The sequence below is a fragment of the Podarcis pityusensis genome (genome assembly GCF_964106645.2).
Source record: "Podarcis pityusensis genome assembly, chromosome: 3".
Taxonomy (NCBI): Eukaryota; Metazoa; Chordata; class Lepidosauria; order Squamata; family Lacertidae; genus Podarcis; species Podarcis pityusensis.
The window spans coordinates 28,384,128-28,403,134 of record NC_138026.1 but is presented as its reverse complement, the minus strand read 5'-3'; the positions used below and the strand labels follow the sequence as shown (position 1 = coordinate 28,403,134).

General features: G+C 40.9%; 1 protein-coding gene across 6 annotated transcripts in view; it reads right to left on the bottom strand.

Annotated features, from left to right (window-relative positions):
- ASAP2 (ArfGAP with SH3 domain, ankyrin repeat and PH domain 2) overlaps positions 1–19,007 on the bottom strand; it is a 505,514-nt gene that overhangs the window by 55,801 nt on the left and 430,706 nt on the right. For all 6 annotated transcript variants that reach the window (XM_080999021.1, XM_080999023.1, XM_080999024.1 and 3 more), the window contains exons 2-6: positions 16,271–16,343; positions 12,934–13,079; positions 9,153–9,227; positions 7,184–7,233; positions 1,067–1,196 (exon numbers count right to left, since the gene is read on the bottom strand). In XM_080999021.1, coding sequence (XP_080855147.1) covers positions 1,067–1,196; positions 7,184–7,233; positions 9,153–9,227; positions 12,934–13,079; positions 16,271–16,343 — 474 coding nt within the window. The remainder of the gene's footprint in view (positions 1–1,066; positions 1,197–7,183; positions 7,234–9,152; positions 9,228–12,933; positions 13,080–16,270; positions 16,344–19,007) is intronic.

Here is a 19,007-nt window from a genome sequence, read left to right as displayed (position 1 = left end):
TGTCAAATCTGAAGATATTCTGCTACACCAGTTCGACTCAGACAATCCTCAGATCATGGTCTGGAGGGACAGACATAGGCTAAGAGCTCAGTGTTGTATCTCTACCTTTCATCAGTGCCTATTAGCCACAATGCCTATGTTGGAGGCACTATGCCTCTGAATACCACTTGCTGGGAATCACAAATGGGGAGAATGCAGGCCCACTCAGCTTCCTTCTGTGAGCTTCCCATGGGCATCTAGCTGGCAATTATGAGGCCAGGATGCTGAACTAGATGGGTCATTGGCCTGATCCAGCAAGGCTCCTTTTATGTTTATTTTCTCTCCTCCATTTCTGTTTATTCTACATATATAGTTTGCTCCAACAACCAAATAGGTAAACTGTGTAGCCCCCAAACTACAAGCCAACTCCAACCCATTATTTCAAACAATAGTTTGCAGGTTACTGTCAACCATAGTTTGCAAACTATGATCAGAGCTGCCCAGAAATGTGAGGAGAGAATTGGCACGTGAGAAGTGAAAAGAGAAACTACACTGAGGCGAGGGGAACTCGAAGGTAGAACATTCCCAGTCCTACTAATGGTGGATTCAAGGACAATCCACACAGGGCTACTGCCACACAAAACCAAAGAGCAACCAAGTTTGAAACCAAACCATTACAGAACAATCCCTAGGCAGCAAATTCATTGCAGCCCTTCAGGGCATGAACAGCTCTTTCCCAACAGCTGTTAAATTTCCCTACTTAACCAAATAAAATGAGATTTTATTTTTCCCCATCTCTCAACAATACTGCAGCAGATGGCAACTTGAATGGGCGCAGGAGACAATCCCCTAAGCCTAGGATGGGAATGGTTGCATAAAGGATTTGCCTATTTGGTTTGTTTATAATCTGCGTGCACACACACGAACACACACAAAAGCTTCATGTGATGCCAGTTTATGATTGATAAAATAACTGCGTAAAAAGCAAGAAATTCCTTCCTAAAACTGGAACCATCCAGGTTAGCTTCAAAATTCCCTTCAGCACTTGCCACAGAAAATAAAAATAAAATAAAATGTTCACTCTTACCTCACACATTTGTAATTGGAAGAACCGCCTCTCTTTCTCCATCTCTTCTGCTATTTCAGCCCCACTTATTTCTGTACGTATCATCCCGTGTAATTTAGCGTGCTCCTTTTTCTCTTTCTCTATTTTTGTCCTGTGTGGAAGAGAACCAACAAAAGGGCCATCAGCCTGAAACCTCATTCTTTCTCTTGTTTCGGTTTTGTTTCAGGGTTGTGCTCGACACTCTAAATTAAACGGCAACCCACCCAGTATAGTGGAGCCGTCCTGCTGAGCTCAATAGTACTAAGCTCCAGATCAACAGAGTTTTACGCTCAAACTAAAATGCTCCTCACTAAAATCAGGCCAACCTGCACAGGAATTGCTAAATTCCGTATTGAGCTGCAGGTGTGAAATCGGTTTCCCTTTTTTACAGCTATGGAGCCCTTGAATAGTATGACGCCATCATCAACTAGGTGTAGGGTCTAGGGAACAAAATGGTTTTCTGAAATACTCTCTGAAGAGTGGGACTGGTAATAGCCTTTTAAAAACATGCATGAGATACCAGTACAATAAAGGATCTACAAAAGAGACACACAGGCACTCATTCTTGTCCTTGCGAACGAAACAATGAGCTAAAAAACAACAACCCCAAATCACTTATTAACGAAACGTTGAGACACTGAAAGGTGGATGGAGTCCACTGCGAATTAAGATATCTCTGAAGCCAAACCCAGTTGACCACCTCTGTGTGTTAAGATTATAAAATTTCTTCACTAAGTTACCTCACAATCCTCAAGAAGTAGTTAATGGAACATTTTACAACTAAGTGGCAAACAATCCTCACAACACAGTCCACATATTACACACTCTTTTTCAGCTGCTACACTTCCTTAGCCAGTTCTGTGAGCCAGCTTTACACAGCGCTCCCTTGTCGGGCCGAGTTTACTTTCTTTGAATGAAGCCAACCCTTCCCCCATCATCCCAGAGCACAGCTGTCTTCCCTTCCTGTTCCTGAGCCAACTTGACATTGCAAATGCAAGCCAGAAGGGCTGGGTTGGAGGCTTCCGAGTCTTAGTAAGCAAGCTGCCCTGATTACCCAAAGGTCACTGTCAACCAACATGGGCAGCAGTAGTGCAGCAGAGAACAAAACAGCAACACCAAAATCTACAACACATAACTAGGTTACTGGGATTAGGGGGCAGGAGTCTTCATTTTGCACTGACATTTGTGTTTACTGGTTCCCGCTGAAGCCACTGAACCACATGCGATAAAAATCAAAGGCACGTTGTATTTGTTAAAATTATTTGTACCCAGGAATTGCAGAGGGGCAGATTCTTAAAAGAGGGAATTAGGCTCAGTATAAAAAGGATGCATACTGACACAGGGCACAAGGTATGAGTCACACTTCTGTGATTCAGGAAGGGACTTGTTGCGCTAGGATGCTCTAGGCACAAGCCTGTGTCTGGTATTTCAACATTTTCATACATATCTATAATTTCAGACATATGCAAAACCGTGCAGCGTAGAGAAGTGCTGAGAAAGGCTTTTTTATTCAGAAAATGTAGGCAGCACAGATTCCTTCGTTTGCATCTGTTATACACTTGCATAAGAACTGACATAATGGGTGACATCCGTACTGTCATCATTTCCTCAAATGTGGATGCTTCAGACCATTTTAACAGCACAAGGCACTAAGGAAGTAAAATACTCCATTCCCAATCTTGCATTCTTAGTTCTGGCAACGTTATCAGAGAACACAATAGGCAATCATTTCCCTCTACGCTTGCGTTTTCAATAACCGTAGTTGGATTAGAAGTGGGTCCGCCAACTGTGGTTTGGGCTACCTGCAAATAGCATGAACACCGGAACACATGTAATGCTAACCATAGTTAGCTCTGAAATGGAATAAGGAATGGCTAAGCAAGAGGAGGGGTGCACAAGGTTGCCAGGTGCTATCCTGACTGCTAACCCATAGACAGGAGATTAGGCATTATAGTTCTGCACCAGGCCATTGTGAAAGGGTCAACAGTTTGTTTCTTAAAAACAAGACCAAAGGAAGGTTTGCGTACAAGGGCAGAGGAAACACTATTTACCGTTTTAGTTACTATCCGCTGTCATCTAAGGCTACTGAACCAAAGCAGTGGATGCATTTAATTAAACCTCCATTGCTTACAAGGAGTAAAGAATATACAGAATCTCCAGGGTTGCAATTCAACCCCTTGGGCAAACTAATCATCAATTTATATAATTTCTGTTAAAGAGGATGTCTGGAGCCAATCTTACACAGGCAGCACAGAAACCCAAGTATTATCTTTCTCCTTCTCTCTCTCTGGAAACTGAATTCTTGGAAGGAGTACACAGCAGCTATGTAAAAAAACAAACAAACCAGCTCCTTACGGAATAATTTATTGTTCAAATGATGTTTGTTATATGTTTAACATGGGCACGTTTACTATAGTCCTCTAGCACAAGGTACTTTCCAAGAGTTGCCTCTGAGCACAGCAATTTTTTCTTTCTGGCAACATAACTCAGATCTATGAAAAAGGAAGTGACGTACTCTTGCTGCAGGCAAGAGAGGGGCTTTTTTGTCTGTTTGTTTTAAAGGCTTTTGTGCTGCAAAAGTTCCACAAAAGAGCTGGGATATTGCTGGAGGGAGAAAGAGTCATTTCACTTAAAGGCCTCGGTCAGCCTAAAAAGCTTTCTGATTCGGATTTACAGAACATGGTGAAAGGAAGCAGGGAAACGATTTCAAAAGGAAAGTTCATAACTCCATACAGTCATACCTTGGTTCTCGAACACGTTAGTTGTCGAACAAATCGGCTCCCGAATGCCAAAAACCCAGACATAAGTGTTCCATTTTTCAAAAGTTTTTCGGAAGCCAGACGTCCGACACAGCTTCCGCTTGAGTGCAGGAAGCGCCTGCAGCCAATAGGAAGCCACACCTTGGTTTTTGAACAGTTTCGGGAGTCGAACGGACTTCCGGAACGAATCAAGTTCGAGAATCAAGGTTCCACTGTATTCTGAAAGCTCATTGTAGAGTCTTTTATAATGCTTAAGAAGCAGACGTCATAGCAAACCAGGGTCTTCTTCAAGAATTCTGGTACATAATTGGCATCTGAAGCACGGAAGAGGCAGTTTGTCACAATATCAAGTTTTAGTGAGAAGGCACACTCGAGCTTGGGAAGCCATAGAAATGTAGGAGGCTGCCCTCTACAGAATCAGCCAGCTGGTCCAGTTAGCTCACTTGTTGTCTATACTGACTAGGAGGCTCTCTAGAGCTACAGACAAGGGCATTTCTCAGTCCTTCCAGAAGATGCCAAAGACTGGGCATGGCATTTTTGCATGCAAAACACGTGCTCTGAGTTTACAGCTCCCTCCTGTCTGCTGAGAGTGCAAATTATTTTCTTCTACTGTATATGCTTTGTCTGCATACCATGCTGTTAATGTTCAATCTTATAAAGGACAGTCTAGCAGAACAAAGGCAAAGCGAGCACTCAGATTTTAAACCCAGCCAGACCTACTCACAGGTCCACAGTTAATTACTGGCACTTTTATCATAAAGTATTGAATAGTACTGTTGCAACAACCACTTCGAGGCATTGTCAGAAGTAGCTTTTCCTTTAGTGCAATCACAAACGCATCACCAAGAGGCTGGTATTTCATCCGCGTATAATAAAAAGTGATGGCAGCCTTGCTGCAGGCAGAAGGGGAGCTTTTTGTTTGTGAGCTTTCAAGGAAACATGTACTGCAGTACTGCATGGAGAGTGGGAAGCACACCAGGCTTTTAAATAAAAAACCCACATCAGACGTTGCGCAAAGTGGTGTGAATATTGCTGGAGGGAGACAAGGCCATCTCATCCAAAGGCCTCCTGTAGCCTAAAAAGCTTTTTTGCTTAGGACTTCCAATTCACATAACATGGTAGAAGGGAGTAGGGAAGCTCTCTCAAGAGAAAACATCATAGAAGAGTGTCTTAAAGTATTCCATGGATTTGCAATAACAACACCGTCCAAATGAAGGAGCTGCTACTGGGCACGCCATCTTTCACCCCAAAAACCTCAACTTTCGTTGGGGGGGGGCATACAAATGTGCTTCTGGTTTGCTTTGGTGCTGAAATAGTTGTTGACCATTTTTACTGATGTTATTGCTATTCTGCTAGGCATTGTGTTATCAACACAGCTATTCTACTGTCAACTTCACCATTGTTCTATGGTCTCATTATGTGATCATTGCATCACCTCCAAACATCACTGCCTCCAATATATATTAAATAAACTAACAGATTTCACTTCCTTGAACACAGAGGTAAATTTGGCAACAAGCAGACAAACTCTGGAGAAGCCTTGGACAAGGTAGAAAATTTAACAATGGCTTCCAGTGGCTAACAGATGGAGCTTTCATGCCCTGCATGGCTCTGTATTCCTCCTGCCGCTTTTGTCTACAGTGACTACTGGTCTCCTAGACCCTTTTCCATCCTTTGACTGTCCCCTTAAAACTCTACTTCTCTTATTTTTACAAAAGGAGTATTAAATACAAAATTGGTTTTCTGTGCCAGGGGCAGATGGGGCTCATCAACCTGGAAGGTAGCCCATGCAGGAGAAGGAAAACTCTGATCCTAAACCTCCGTTGCCTTGCAGGGTATCTTTGGGAGAAGAAAGGCTGAGGAGTAAACCCAACACAAATCCAGAGTGGCGTGCCTAAGATGGCTGCATGGTGCCTTGCACGCCTCCTTCTGGCAACTCCTGCAGCCAAACGTATTGCTCTGATTTCCTTTGAACCACATCAGCAAGGCCGAGAGGGGTTTGTGGGTGTTTTTGTCTGGGCAGCTCAGGACCTCCAAACACACTGCCCAGGCTTGCACCTCAGGGAGGTCAACTCAGTGCTGCCAACAGAGTGGTTTGACTTCACCCCTGGAGGTGCAATGCATTGTCTCTCAAGAAAGATGGATGCCAACAAAAGTGTTGTAGCAACATGAAGCTAAACCAGCAGGATTTCTCTCCCTTCACCTGCTACACACGTTGAAGGAAACTAATCTTTCCTGACACAATCGATTTATCACTGAAAGGCCCACTACACTGCACAGTAATAAGATTCTGAGTTGCAAAGCAAATTTTCAGCATTGTGCACCAACAAGTTCATACAATGAGAAGGATTCCCAGTGGTTGCTCCACTCTTATTTCATCTCAGTACCTATTCAGGGGTTTTTTAAAGCTAGAATCATGCAGCATTGGGTGACTTTACCTTGATGTATTTTACTGTTCCTGTGCTAAAGACTTAGCCAAATTACGTATTCTTTTGAAACAGTCATGCACAATTGTTAAAAAGCAAAATAACGCGTCCATATGTTAAAAGACACAGGCACATTCAAAATGGTTTTTACATGAGAAAGTATTTGTTTCTTAATTGCTCCTGAGGAAGTTCCTTGACTCAAAATGCCCTGGGCCTTGATAAACAAAGAGATTCCTGTGCACCTTTGAGATTTCCTCATTTTCTATACTGGTGTCGTCCCGTTTCTCAGCCAGTGCTAACCTCTCAAAATAGCAGTTTAGGAATCTGGTATTGAGAGCTCATGAACAGGAAACTAGTATAAATCATACAAAACCAATGCAAGCACATATAAAGAGCATACTAAGTACTTCTGGTAAGGTATTAGCACACATATGTTTTCAACTAATAAATTTTTTTAAAAAAAACAAAACCCTTACAAAGAAGTTATACCAAGTGATAATCAATAATTAGAAAGTATATAAAGTCCCTCTGATTTCAAGGGGACTGAAACATGTTTGCCACTCAAATACTGTATCATCAAATGATGGTTTGCAGATGTCAGACACTGCGGCTCAAGCAGTGACGTAATTTTTTATATCAGTTTGCCTCACCTCTGCACAACACACCTTTCAACTAAGCCACCTAACCAATTCAGCTTCAAGCCATTAAGTAATAAACACACACATGACTGGATCAGTCTCAGGTAGCTAAACTGGAACTGCACTGACCTAAATCCTTCATGAATTAAAAACTTGGGTTGCAACTCTACGCAGTCCTGAGTGCGGTGAATGAAGTGGCTCTTCCTTCTGAACAAATGTACAGCTATTTAGCAACAAATCCAAATTACTGCTATTTGACAGAAAGAAAATACATACACTTTTGTTTCATAGTCTTTCCATGCTTTATCAAAAGGTTTCTTCAGATCCTGCAAAAAACAAACATTTTTTAAAGGTTCATTCTGAAGCATCCTTCAAATCACCCAAACCAGTATTTATTTATTTTTGCAGTCAGAACACCTTTGTCACCCTTTGAACACCCACGGGTTTTGATTCTTTCCCTAAGCTTCTAATGACATCCATTCAGTGGGAGATTAACCAACAGGAAGTCCAACATACACCCTCCATTGATTTCTGTGGGAGCAAAGATCAGTAGACTGACCCAAGCACCTGCTCAACACCAACGTGAACGCTGGGTAACTCAAAGTATCTGAGAGATAGCTGGGTCTAAAGGAGCAAAGCAGCTGTGAATCTCCACTCCATTTATATGCTATTTCCTATCTTGCAGACACTCCCTGGAGTCTTTTCACCCCATCTCCTCTGTTGGCCAATCACAAAAGTAGCTCAAGCAGAAAAAATAATTGAGAGAGAGAGAGACTTGAATATTTGGCTCTATCTTCCTTGCTCCACTCTTCTGATCCCCTTCCTTCCTTCCTTCCTTCCTTCCTTCCTTCCTTCCTTCCTTCCCTCCCCCCATGGAAATTCCTTTCTTGCCTAAAGCCACAGTGTTGAGGCTCCTTGCCCCCCAAAGATGGTACTTTTATATAATATATGTAGCAGAACGACTCATTCTTATCTCAGTGGTACACAAAACCTTTGTATGTTCCATATCCTGTTTGCCACTTAAATAGCAATGCAGACCGTATTACCTCCAGCTTACCTGAAACTACATCCACTGCCTATGGCACCTCAGATTCCACTTACCTGAGTCAGACTCAGACCCTGCTGCTGCCTACTGCACAGCTAAGCTAAGCCACCAGCCTGCCAACGTTTTGTTTTTGTTTGTTTTTTGCTTCCAGGATTCTCCCTGAGGAGAACATTGGAGGCAGGCCTTAAGCTGACAAGCATTCTACACTGTTCTCCTTTCCGTTTACTGAGGAAGGGAAATAAACAACCAAACTGGGAAATTGTGAGGTCATTTAAACATGGATACTTTGATAACTGTGAAAGGTTGAGTCCTGTTTAAAGTGTCTGAGAGGTGCATGGGACAGAGTGAACAAGTCCAACCCTGCCCCTCACAATATCTCCCAAAGGAGAATTCTGGGTGGGAAATAGCATCGAAACAGGCCCTTGGTGCCTGTTAACTCATGCTAGCCAAAACATAAATATAATTTTCCTGTCACAGCAGAGAGGGGATCTTTGCAAAGTAGTGTGCATGTTTTTAAATGGGTAATAAATCTTTAAAATGACATAATCATTGTTTTATGGTCACTTGCAAGCATCTCCAGCACTGTTTTCTTTCAATGCCCTATAATATATGATGTATTTTCAAGCATTTTGCAAAAGTCAATAAGCGAATTCTTCATTTGTGTTTGAATGTGATTATGGTGTTTACTATATAGATATTAAATAAGAAATTGTCAGGGCTCCCATCTGCCCAGGAGCCATACTTCTTAACACCAGGGAAGCAGAATATTCATTGTTTTAGATACTCAACACTTAGAAGTACTAGCTCAAAAAAACAAAAAACATAGCAAAGCAAAGTAAATTTAATTAAAATACTATATCTAATACTATGGATATGATGGGTTGTAATGGGTGGTTCTCCAGCTGAAATGTGCTTATGCTGACAAGAACAACAACATAATATACAGTGGTACCTTGGTTTGCAAACAGTCTGGTTTGCATACATTTTGGATTACAAACACGTCAAACCCGGAAGTACGTGTCCAGGTTTGCAAACTTTTTTTGGATTACAACACATTTTTGGGGGAATATGAACAAATTTCTTTAGGAGGCCCAATTGGCGAAAGTGCACCTTGGTTTACAAATGGACCTCCTGAATAGATTATGGTTGTAAACCAAGGTACCACTGTATTGGTAAAATATATAGATATATACAACATACCCCTTTCACTCCTTTTAGATCTCCTTTCAGCAAACTGTCCAGTGGAAAAGTGATGATGTTGTTCATGTTCTGGATCTATAACGAGAATTGCAATAGTTTTAAAACGTGCTCGCTCTTAGGCTCAGTAGCCTTACTTTGCCAGACAGAACGAGGAGCGTCCAAACCTTGGGGAGAAGCAAATCAAAGAGAGAACAGTGTGAGTGCACATAATATATCATTATGAAAACGTAGCAGAGATAGCTTTCTTGAGCAGGCACCGATTCCTTGGGGAGACCTCATGGTGCCTCTTCCTGTGCTTTGGTCCCTAAGAGGTGCAGGACTCTAGTTTCCACATTTGAGGAAAGGGAAAAGATAATGGCAGATTCCCTTCTTAGAAGTTTGCAGGCAGACTTATTTCATTATTACTAACTCACAGTGCACAAGGTGTGGCTGTTTTCTCTTGCTATTGCGTTAAATTTTAACTTCATCCAAATAACAGTGCAGACATGCTGGCAACAGATGGAACATTATACTGTATATGTGTGTGATCAAAATTACAGATCCATACCTATAAGTGTGGCTTTCTGTATTTTTTTTTAATCACTAATTCACCTGATGCACTCTGTAGTGGTCTGTGATCATTCTCTACTTAACAAACTGCTTTCCCTATAATGATAAAAGCACAGAGGAAATAAAGGTTTTGAAACAGGTGTCTAAGCAACTGTAGACTACAGAATAAAGCGAATCAACATATGCCAGCAATAAATAACAATTCAATCTAACGCTAGCATCAAGAAGGGAAGCTCAAACCTAAAGAGACCATCAGAATACAAAAATAATTGGTGTTGGCTTTAGCAAGAAACAATCCAAAAGAAAAACAGGACTTCCCAAAGTTTTTTTCTATCGCCACATAATCAAGGAGCCATTTCAGGTGCAGTACAAGGCCATGGGTCAGTTCATGTGTAACACTAGACCAAACCATGGTCAATGTCTAAACCAAACCATGGTTTAGTGTGAATGCCTAAGCGTATGAGCTCCCAAAGAGGAGCAAAACCAACTACCAACTCAGGTTCAGAGTGAAGCAGCCATGATCTCTTCTTTAGAAGCCAGCACAACTGCATGTTCCTGCTAAGCCAAGCTTAGCATTACATGCTAACTAGGTCAGCGGCTGCATTAACATGTAACACTAAACCGGGGTTTAACAATATGTAGATGAGCTCCAATGAGTTGGCTGCAGTATTCCAACACATACTGCTACACTGAAAGTCCCTTCATATGGTGCGCATATCAATAGATCTGTAACCACAATGGATGTAAGTACGACAAGATGGTTGAGGGGTATGCTATCAGCATTAAGTAAACTTGTCCATACAGTCTTCCAAAGACAAACTAACCAAAGTTACCTGAGACTGTCACCATACAATTGTCCTAAAGAAAGTTGGAGGCAGTTTACACAAGTGTATTCAGTGATCAGTGCCAAATGAATGACAGAAGCTTTGGCAAGGAATAATACTGCGCTCTGCCAAGGAAAGTGTTTAATTACTTTTTTCTGGAAAGTGCTCCACATACTGATATCAAGGCAAACAATAAAAGGGGTTTCACAAAGTGCTTGGAAATATTATACACACAACACAGAAGTGAGCTCTCATGAAAAAAAGGAAGAAAGACACAATGTATTAATTTTCAAGTTGATTAAACACACACACACAATGACTCTATTTGAAATTTCATTTTCATGAGTGGAAACTAAAACATAACAAGTGTTTTTGAAAACAAGAGTTTAGCAAGAAGGCTTGTAAAAACGGTAAAAGCTAGGAGCTGTTTTAAATGGTTTTAAACTGTGGAATTTCAAAACTAAGGTATTAGGTGTTTTTTTTAATCTAACCAACCCAATGCTCAACAGAGCCTATTCCACTACTCATTTCATAGAGGACTGCAGGCTAATTATTACAAAAGATCAACAAAAGGAATCAATCACAAAGGTGATGCGAGGGAAAGGTGAATTTGGAGAAAATAAGTGTCTGGGGGAAAGGGATGTTGACATTTGTCCTTATATACCCAGTCCCTGTGATGTTTTATAGTAAGCTTTAAAAAAACCCACAACCCACTGGTTTTATTGGCTTTATTTCAACCCAAACACTCCTAAATCTGTCCACACGCTGTGTACCCCTTGCCACATGTCTGCTAATATTTGACATCTGCAGCACAACACGTTAACTGTTCCCATCTGATATGAACTTCATTTAAGGTTAGCAATGCTACACTCACTCCTACTGCCTTCCCTTCCACCTCTCCTTCTTGGTACTGTTTTAGGATTATGCTCGATCGGTCAGTGATTAGGTATTGTTAATGGCCCTTCAATGCATACAGTTTTTCTCTGGATGCTGCCATCATCTGGCATCTTATGTGAGTCTAGGAAACAAGTACCGTATTTTTCCATGTAAAACATGCCCCCATGTATATTACGACCTCCTATTTTTTGGAACTACAAATTAAGGAAATGCGGGAAATTGCCCAGAGTTGTTGAGCTTTTTTGGGGGGGGAGTTGCTGACAAGCTCCTGCTCGCGGATGCCACCAATCCCCTGTCTACACTATCCGTGTATAAGACGACCCCAATTTTTTACATTTATTTAAAATGAAAAAAATATCGTCTTATACAGTTGTACCTCAAGTTACATATCCCTCCGGCTACAAAAACTTCCGGATACGTAAGCGGAAAACCCAGAAGTATATTTCTGGGTTTTTGCCGCACGCGCAGAAGCAGTAGAGCGCTTCTGTACATGCACAGAAGCACTCTATCGCCATGCATGCGTGCACAGAAGTGGTCAGTCCAGTTGCAGAAACCTTGGGATCCAACCGCAGCTCCGGAACGGATCCCGTCCGCAACGGAGATACCACTGTACATGGAAAACTACAGTACTTAGGACAGGATATAATTTTAAGTGCATTGCCACAGTACTCCCAGCTGTGCAGGGATACCACATTGGCATTAAAGATAAGTGTGCTGCTAATCTGTAGAGTGGGATGTTACTGAGAAAGGATTTTTTTCAACCATTGGACAACTGAGAAGTTGACAGAGCAACTCACACAAAAATGCCTTGCTACTCACTCGAGGCACTAAATATTACATAAGTGCTGTAATACTGGAAAGGGCTTGTGAGTGGCACAGCTGTCTTTTTTTAAAGTATCTTCTTCCAACATCCGAACAAACACTATCAGTGCCATTCAACACAATCATACTGTGATGCAATGTGGAGACCAGGTCAAAATGACTCATCCTCTTCCCCCATTTTTCATTCCCAGCCCCCAGGAGAGGGTTCGGTTCAGTCAGAGGATAGCAATTAGTGTTATTAAGGGTTGAAAAAGAAACCAATTATAAAAGAGGCTGGAAGTCTCTCCTTGAGACGGCTAGATAACAAAGTTGTCTTTACAACCATTTACAATATCCACTGCATGCACACATGAAACATTTCCCCACAGTAATCAGATTTCAACTCTATAGACATTCACATTTCCAAATTAAAGCTCTGTTAGCTAAGCTTCAGAAACTGCTATTCAGTTTTCTTTTTAAAAAAACACACCACTAAGTCAAAGTATATTCTACTGCACTTCCTCAGATGCTACGGGAAGGTTACTGCAAAATTTGAGGGGTAGCTAAGCTTAATGTCTATCAAAGCTTTGGCCTTTGTATGAGATCAAGTATTAAAGATTAATTTATTCTGGTTAAGAGCTAAAGCTACACCATTCAGTTCCAAGTCTACATATAATAATAGTTTTAGGGAGGGCCAAATTATTTCATACCAAGTTTTTGAAGAGCGCCGTCAACTCCTTTGTAAATACTGCAAATTTTAGAAATGCTGTTCCTAAATCTGGATCATCCCTGCAGACGCAGTTTCCTCCAAATTTCTCCAGTGCTTGAGTGTACTGTTCTTCATTTTCAACATGAGCTTCAAAGAGAACAAAGATTATGTTAATTTCAATAGCTGCAATACGGTCTCCACTAATGTAAAATATCCCCTGCAGTTGGAAAATAGTTGCATTTGAACACTTTCAATTTTGTATTTATATTTTAAACATTTGTTAAGATTCAAAGCAACCCACTAGATAAGTCAACGATGCATAACAGATAAAAAAAGATCTCCAAAATGGAGGTAAAGGTCGTCAAGGTGTCATAACATGCTAACAAAAACCCCTCTATTCCTTAGATCCTGGCAAATCAAACAGCTTAATAATTTAATAACAATCACTTATGTCTTATACATAAAATTCTAACAAAAACTGGCTAATTAATTAACAATTACTTAGTTGCCAGTCCTGCCAGGAAAAGTGTCCCATTTCATTACAATGGGGAACTATCACTCTGCAGCAAAATGAACAACGCTGCATGTATAGGTATATACAAAGTGCACATACAAAGTGTATGAATCAGGGTCCAAAGTATCAAAACAGCTCTTACAAAGGTAAACAGATGCAGAACATAGTAAACAGATAACATACAGGAAAAGTGAACAGAAAATTCCAAACACTCAAAGATATAAAAGTAAGCCAGCCTAGAGAGGCAATCGTCCTTTCCAACACTGTCCCTCTAACCTAAGTGTGCACAATGTTTTACCCACGTTTGCAAAGGTTAGGAAGGAGCTGCTGCGGCCAAAGCTCCCTTGACTGGTATAGCACTTTGGGGGGGCTGCAGTGCTAAACCCATGGGAACAGTGCCTCAGGCTCTGTTTGCTGCAAGGTATTCCCACCTCTGAAACATTGCAGTCTCCTTTGCCAGCAAGCATGCCCCACAGTTTGAGAACTACTCTAGTAATGTGCAGTTCTGGTGTTGGATAAAAAAGACCGAACCTGGGATCTTCTGAATGCAAGCATGTGCTCTACCACGAGCTACAAATACTTTCCTCTGTATTTTAGGGTTGTCACACTGCTCAACTGAGAGTTATTATATTATTTGCCAACTGTCAATTGGATTGTCACTTATTGGATATGCTGTAGCAGTGGATTTCCTTTAAGGAGTAGGGCTATCTGACTTTTGAGATCCCTTTCAACTTTATGGCCTTGTTCACACATCATAGTGAGCCAAACTATATAGCTTGTGAGCTTGCAAGGCCCCTGGAGAGGAGCTCAGAGCTGCTTTGTTCATTGTCAAGTCCTTTTTCCCTTCCGATGAGCTAGGCCAAGGTTTGGCTCAGTGTGTCATCCAAACCAGATCTTGTGGTTAAACTCCCTCCTCGCCAACCGCAAGCTGTATCCATGAACAAACCTTGGCATGGAAGTAAAAAAGAGAGGGAGGAGCAAAGGGTCTGTGAGCTCCTCTCCAGGAACCTGCATGACTGAGCAGTCCTGATAACCCATAATTTGGGTCACCATGATGTACAAACCAGGCCTATAATTCTGTAACTCAATGAGGCCAAGGCTGCCACTGTCTTGGAAGCAGCTTACCTTTCAAATTTTGTTGTGGTTTCATTTGCTAGCAATGAGGACTTGCTAACCCAACACTACCCAGGGACAATCTAGCTACATAGCTGTGAATCTCATACAGGCTGCTTGGTCTAAGCTGCAAAGATCTCCAAAAGAGAAACACAAGCCTTGCAGAAATCTTTACCTCAACACTCAGAAGGAAAATGAATTGATATTGAGCACGCTTTCAAACTGCCAGGTTGGCAGGAGCTGGGACAGAGCAAAGGGAGCTCATTCTGTCGCGGGGATTCAAACCGCTGAGCTTCCGATCGGCAAGCCCAAGAGGCTCAGCGGTTTAGACCACAGTGCCACCCGTGTCCCTCATATATATTAGTAACTTTGTATCAAGTGATCAATCAATCAATACCTAACTTATAGCAATTGTTTACATTTGTTGTATAGATGTCTAAAGTCTCTTTTTTGTTTTAACAAAGTTAACATTTTTTAAAGACTTGGCCATAATTTGATGGCATTTGACTGGCCAAATAACCAACTACATGGCAGTTACAGCTAGTGTAGGAATTACCATAAGCATCACTTGAAACTTGCATACAGATCACCAGGCTGCAGTATTGCACTCAGATGGCTTAACACATTACAGTGGAACCTCTACCTGCGACCATAATCCATTTCGGAGGTCTGTCTGGAGGTCAAAATGGGTCGCTGGGAGAGGCGCCGTTGTGCGCAGGTGGCGATTGCCCGCTTCTGCGCATGTGCAAACGGCGATCGCCACTTCTGTGCATGCGCGAACGGCAGCAAACCCGCTGGTTACTTCTGGGTTTGCCATGGATGTTGGGCGAAATGGACGCAAGTGGAGGCGGACATAAGAAGACATTTGATTGTTTATGGAAAGTTACTTTCAAGTCAGGAGAAATACAATGCTCTATTAGTGAAACCAATAAAACTAAGTTTGAGGTCTTTGCAAAACCATGACTAAGCTTGTTGGCTGTGGTGCAGGATTATTGTCTACAAATGTCTTCACAATGGCCCAACACTTGCTCCTGGCAAACTGTTATCTGCAAAATGGAATCCAACTTTATGAACACACATTATCATGGTTTGGACATTATGCTAATCTATGATAATTGATATACCCAACCACAGTTAAGACTAGCAACAGTTTGTCCAACTTTGGGCACAGTGTTGTGGTTAATTAGAAACACAGGATAAAGCATCGAATCACCAGTAGAGGAGCGGGGAGTATTCAAGCCCAAGGCTCATTCATCTAACATTAAATCACAGTTTAGAGTTACGTTCTAACAAGGCCACTCCCTCTCCCCTCCTCTTTCCAGGACTATTTCACTCTTACTTCCCAGTATCTACTATGATTCTATATTACTTGTGTACCAATTCAAAATTTCCATTTTCAACCCCATGCCAAACCATGTTTTCAATCTTTGATTTGTGGGGAACCTATGGATTTTATCAAGCATAACTTGCATCAGTGCGTACGTAAACAAAGAACCATGGTTAACTCTAGGAATGGAAAGCACTCAAGAAAGAGGCAACATAAAGTGCTTATTCATGAGCTTCTGGTTGGCAAACCAGGGTTCATGGGGAATCAGCATTATGTCTGCACCAAACACGCCTATAACACTTTCACAGATATTCCCAGCAAATGCATAAGTAGGACAAGTTTTCAAATACTTAGTTTTTAGCAATGTAGTTAGACTGTACATACCAAGCCCAGAAATATTTATGGCTTTTACGGATTTCTTCATTTTATAAAGAACAGTTCGGTCAACATCCAGTGCCTATAAATGAAGGAAGATAAGAAGAAGCTTTAATATTTATAAGAAATCAGCTCATTTAAATGGCTACCAGAAAAAACACAAAAACCCTTACATAATGCAGTAATATACTGACCAGCTATTGTTATAATTTAAATATATTTATATAGAATGTTCATTAGAGGATCTGGTTAGCACACTCCATTATCCTCAGGAAAAAAGGAGGTGAGTGTTCTCCAGCATGCAAAGCAGATTAATTTGCCTTAATAGTCCCAACATGAGCCGTATTGTTAGCATTCCTACAATTTTGATCTAATATGGAAATTTCCAATAGAAATCTGGACTTCTATGTAGCTGACGTAGCAAACAGACCAGTATATTAATAGCAACATTAACAACAGACTTCCATTGGGTTTTATATGATTTATTTTATTAGAACACCTGACCATATTAACTTGCTGCCTGCTGTGATCCAATGAAGCAGACACAGCTTTCAATAATGCAATGTTTTCAACCAAGGCAACATATTCATGAGCTTCCAAGAGCATCATGAACGCCCTATCAAAGAAATTAAAAGATGCTCTAATGATCTTGCCTCTAAGCATGAATAGTAAAATAATGCAAGGCTACCAAAAGCCAGTGTAAGTGAAGCAGAGCAGGCAAATCAGTAGTTTAATTCTCAGAAGAGTGACAAATCTTCATTTGGTCTAGAACACCACCAACCCATTTCCACAATACACTGCAAACAATGCCAGTGTTGTGTCGACGAAGCTTATTTTGTGCCTCACGGAAGTCCCTAGAGGTTTGTTGAAGTGCCCTTTAAACAATCTCTACTATCTACAAGCTCTGTTTTCATCCATCTGATGAAAGTAATAGCTGAAAAACAGAGTTGCTCAGTGAAATATATTAGTGAAATATATCTTGCATGATTTCCATTCCTTAAATATGTTAGGTGTACCTCAAAAACTAAAATACTTCCAAGAATAAGGCAGACTTTTCATAAGAAACCCTCTACACACAAACACATACGTATAAACTTGTATTACTGTCACCAAACTCAAAATATAGAGAAAATACATAATTTGGCATGTGTTCAGTTGTTTAAATGATTTGTGAATTCAAAGGATTTAGGATTCGGGGGGAAACAACCCAGCAATGACATTGTATATGTATATGTACTTTCACATGTTTATAATATAAAACATCACTGTAACCAGCAAAATTCATGTCAAACTGTCAAAGATGACAGCAGTATACATGCTTTGTTTTGTTCTTCACAGGATACATTAAGCATTTAAATCACGCTGAAACCCTGCTGGGTTATGTATTTCTGTACAGTACACTGAATAATTAACTTTACTACAAAACAAAAGGAAACACACACACAAAAACTGGAGTTTCCAACCAAAGCTACCCAGACAGCCTTGTAAAATATGCCCTGTTCTTTCCTTTGTCTGTTTTCACTTTTAAAAATAATAATTTTAAACACGAGCATTTCCTCCAGTGATTTCAGTGGAATTGTTCCTTTGCGGCAGCGGGGTAATTGAGTGGTGACTAAGTAAAGCTTTTAAATGTCTTAATGGGGCTTGGTTTTTGTGTTTCACTCCTCTTGTGTGAAGAGCATTTCCCTTTAGTCCTTTCAGTGCCTTCGCTCCTTCCCAGCACCTGCAAATAATTTTCAAGGAAGCTCACGCTATGCATTTCATCTTCTGCTTTAAATCTAAAAGCATATGGATGCTTCCTTTTTAACTCTAATAAAATGCATGGCAAGATGTTTTCAGTTCCCATTCAGTTCCTATGTCTCTTTTGTTCTCTAAGTATCAGAAACAATGATTCTTAAAATGGCTTCTGGTGATGCCTTGTAGGACAGCCATGTTCACTGAGGTACCACACTCCTCCATTTTCTTTTAAACTGGAAGGAATACGTCTTTTGAACATTCAAATATCAAGTCAAACCTGATGTTAGTTATAACATCTGGAATATATCTATATCTATATCTATATCTATATCTATATCTATATCTATATCTATATCTATATCTAAGCACAGCAGTCCCTTAACCTGCTGCAAACAGATCTATCACACTTCCCAGCCAGGGATCTTTAGGATAGCATATTATTTATTAAATAATAATAATAATAATAATAATAATAATAATAATGTGATTAACAGTGATAAGAAGTAATAATAAGGTGATTAACATTGGTTTTAAAAAACAATGTTAACTTCCTTGGCTTGGCTTTGGTCTCAGCAAACAACACACATTTCCCTCCTTCCCAAGCCAAATTCCCAAATCTGGACCCTGTGGAACACCTGATGACAGCAATTGGAACATGACAAATTCTGAAGGATTCATCTCAGCCATTGGAAGCTCACAAGCCCCTGCACCCTTCTTCAACTCACTTCCATTTCCTCAGAGATGTGGAAATGGAAGTATCACCAGAGGCCTCTCTGAGAAATGTCCATTCCCCCCACCCCCACACACTGTGATTCCTTGAGAGCTGTAAAGTCAATACAGTGGAACCTCATGTTAAGTATGTTAGGTGGTGGGTTGACATAGCAGCCGGCACAGCGATTTCTTCAAGTAGCTCTTTATTATGGTAAGCTGGAATAGAACTAACTGCGAACAGCTCAGCCGGCCTGTATTTATAGGCAGCCGGCTGTCAACATTGTAACCACAACAGCCC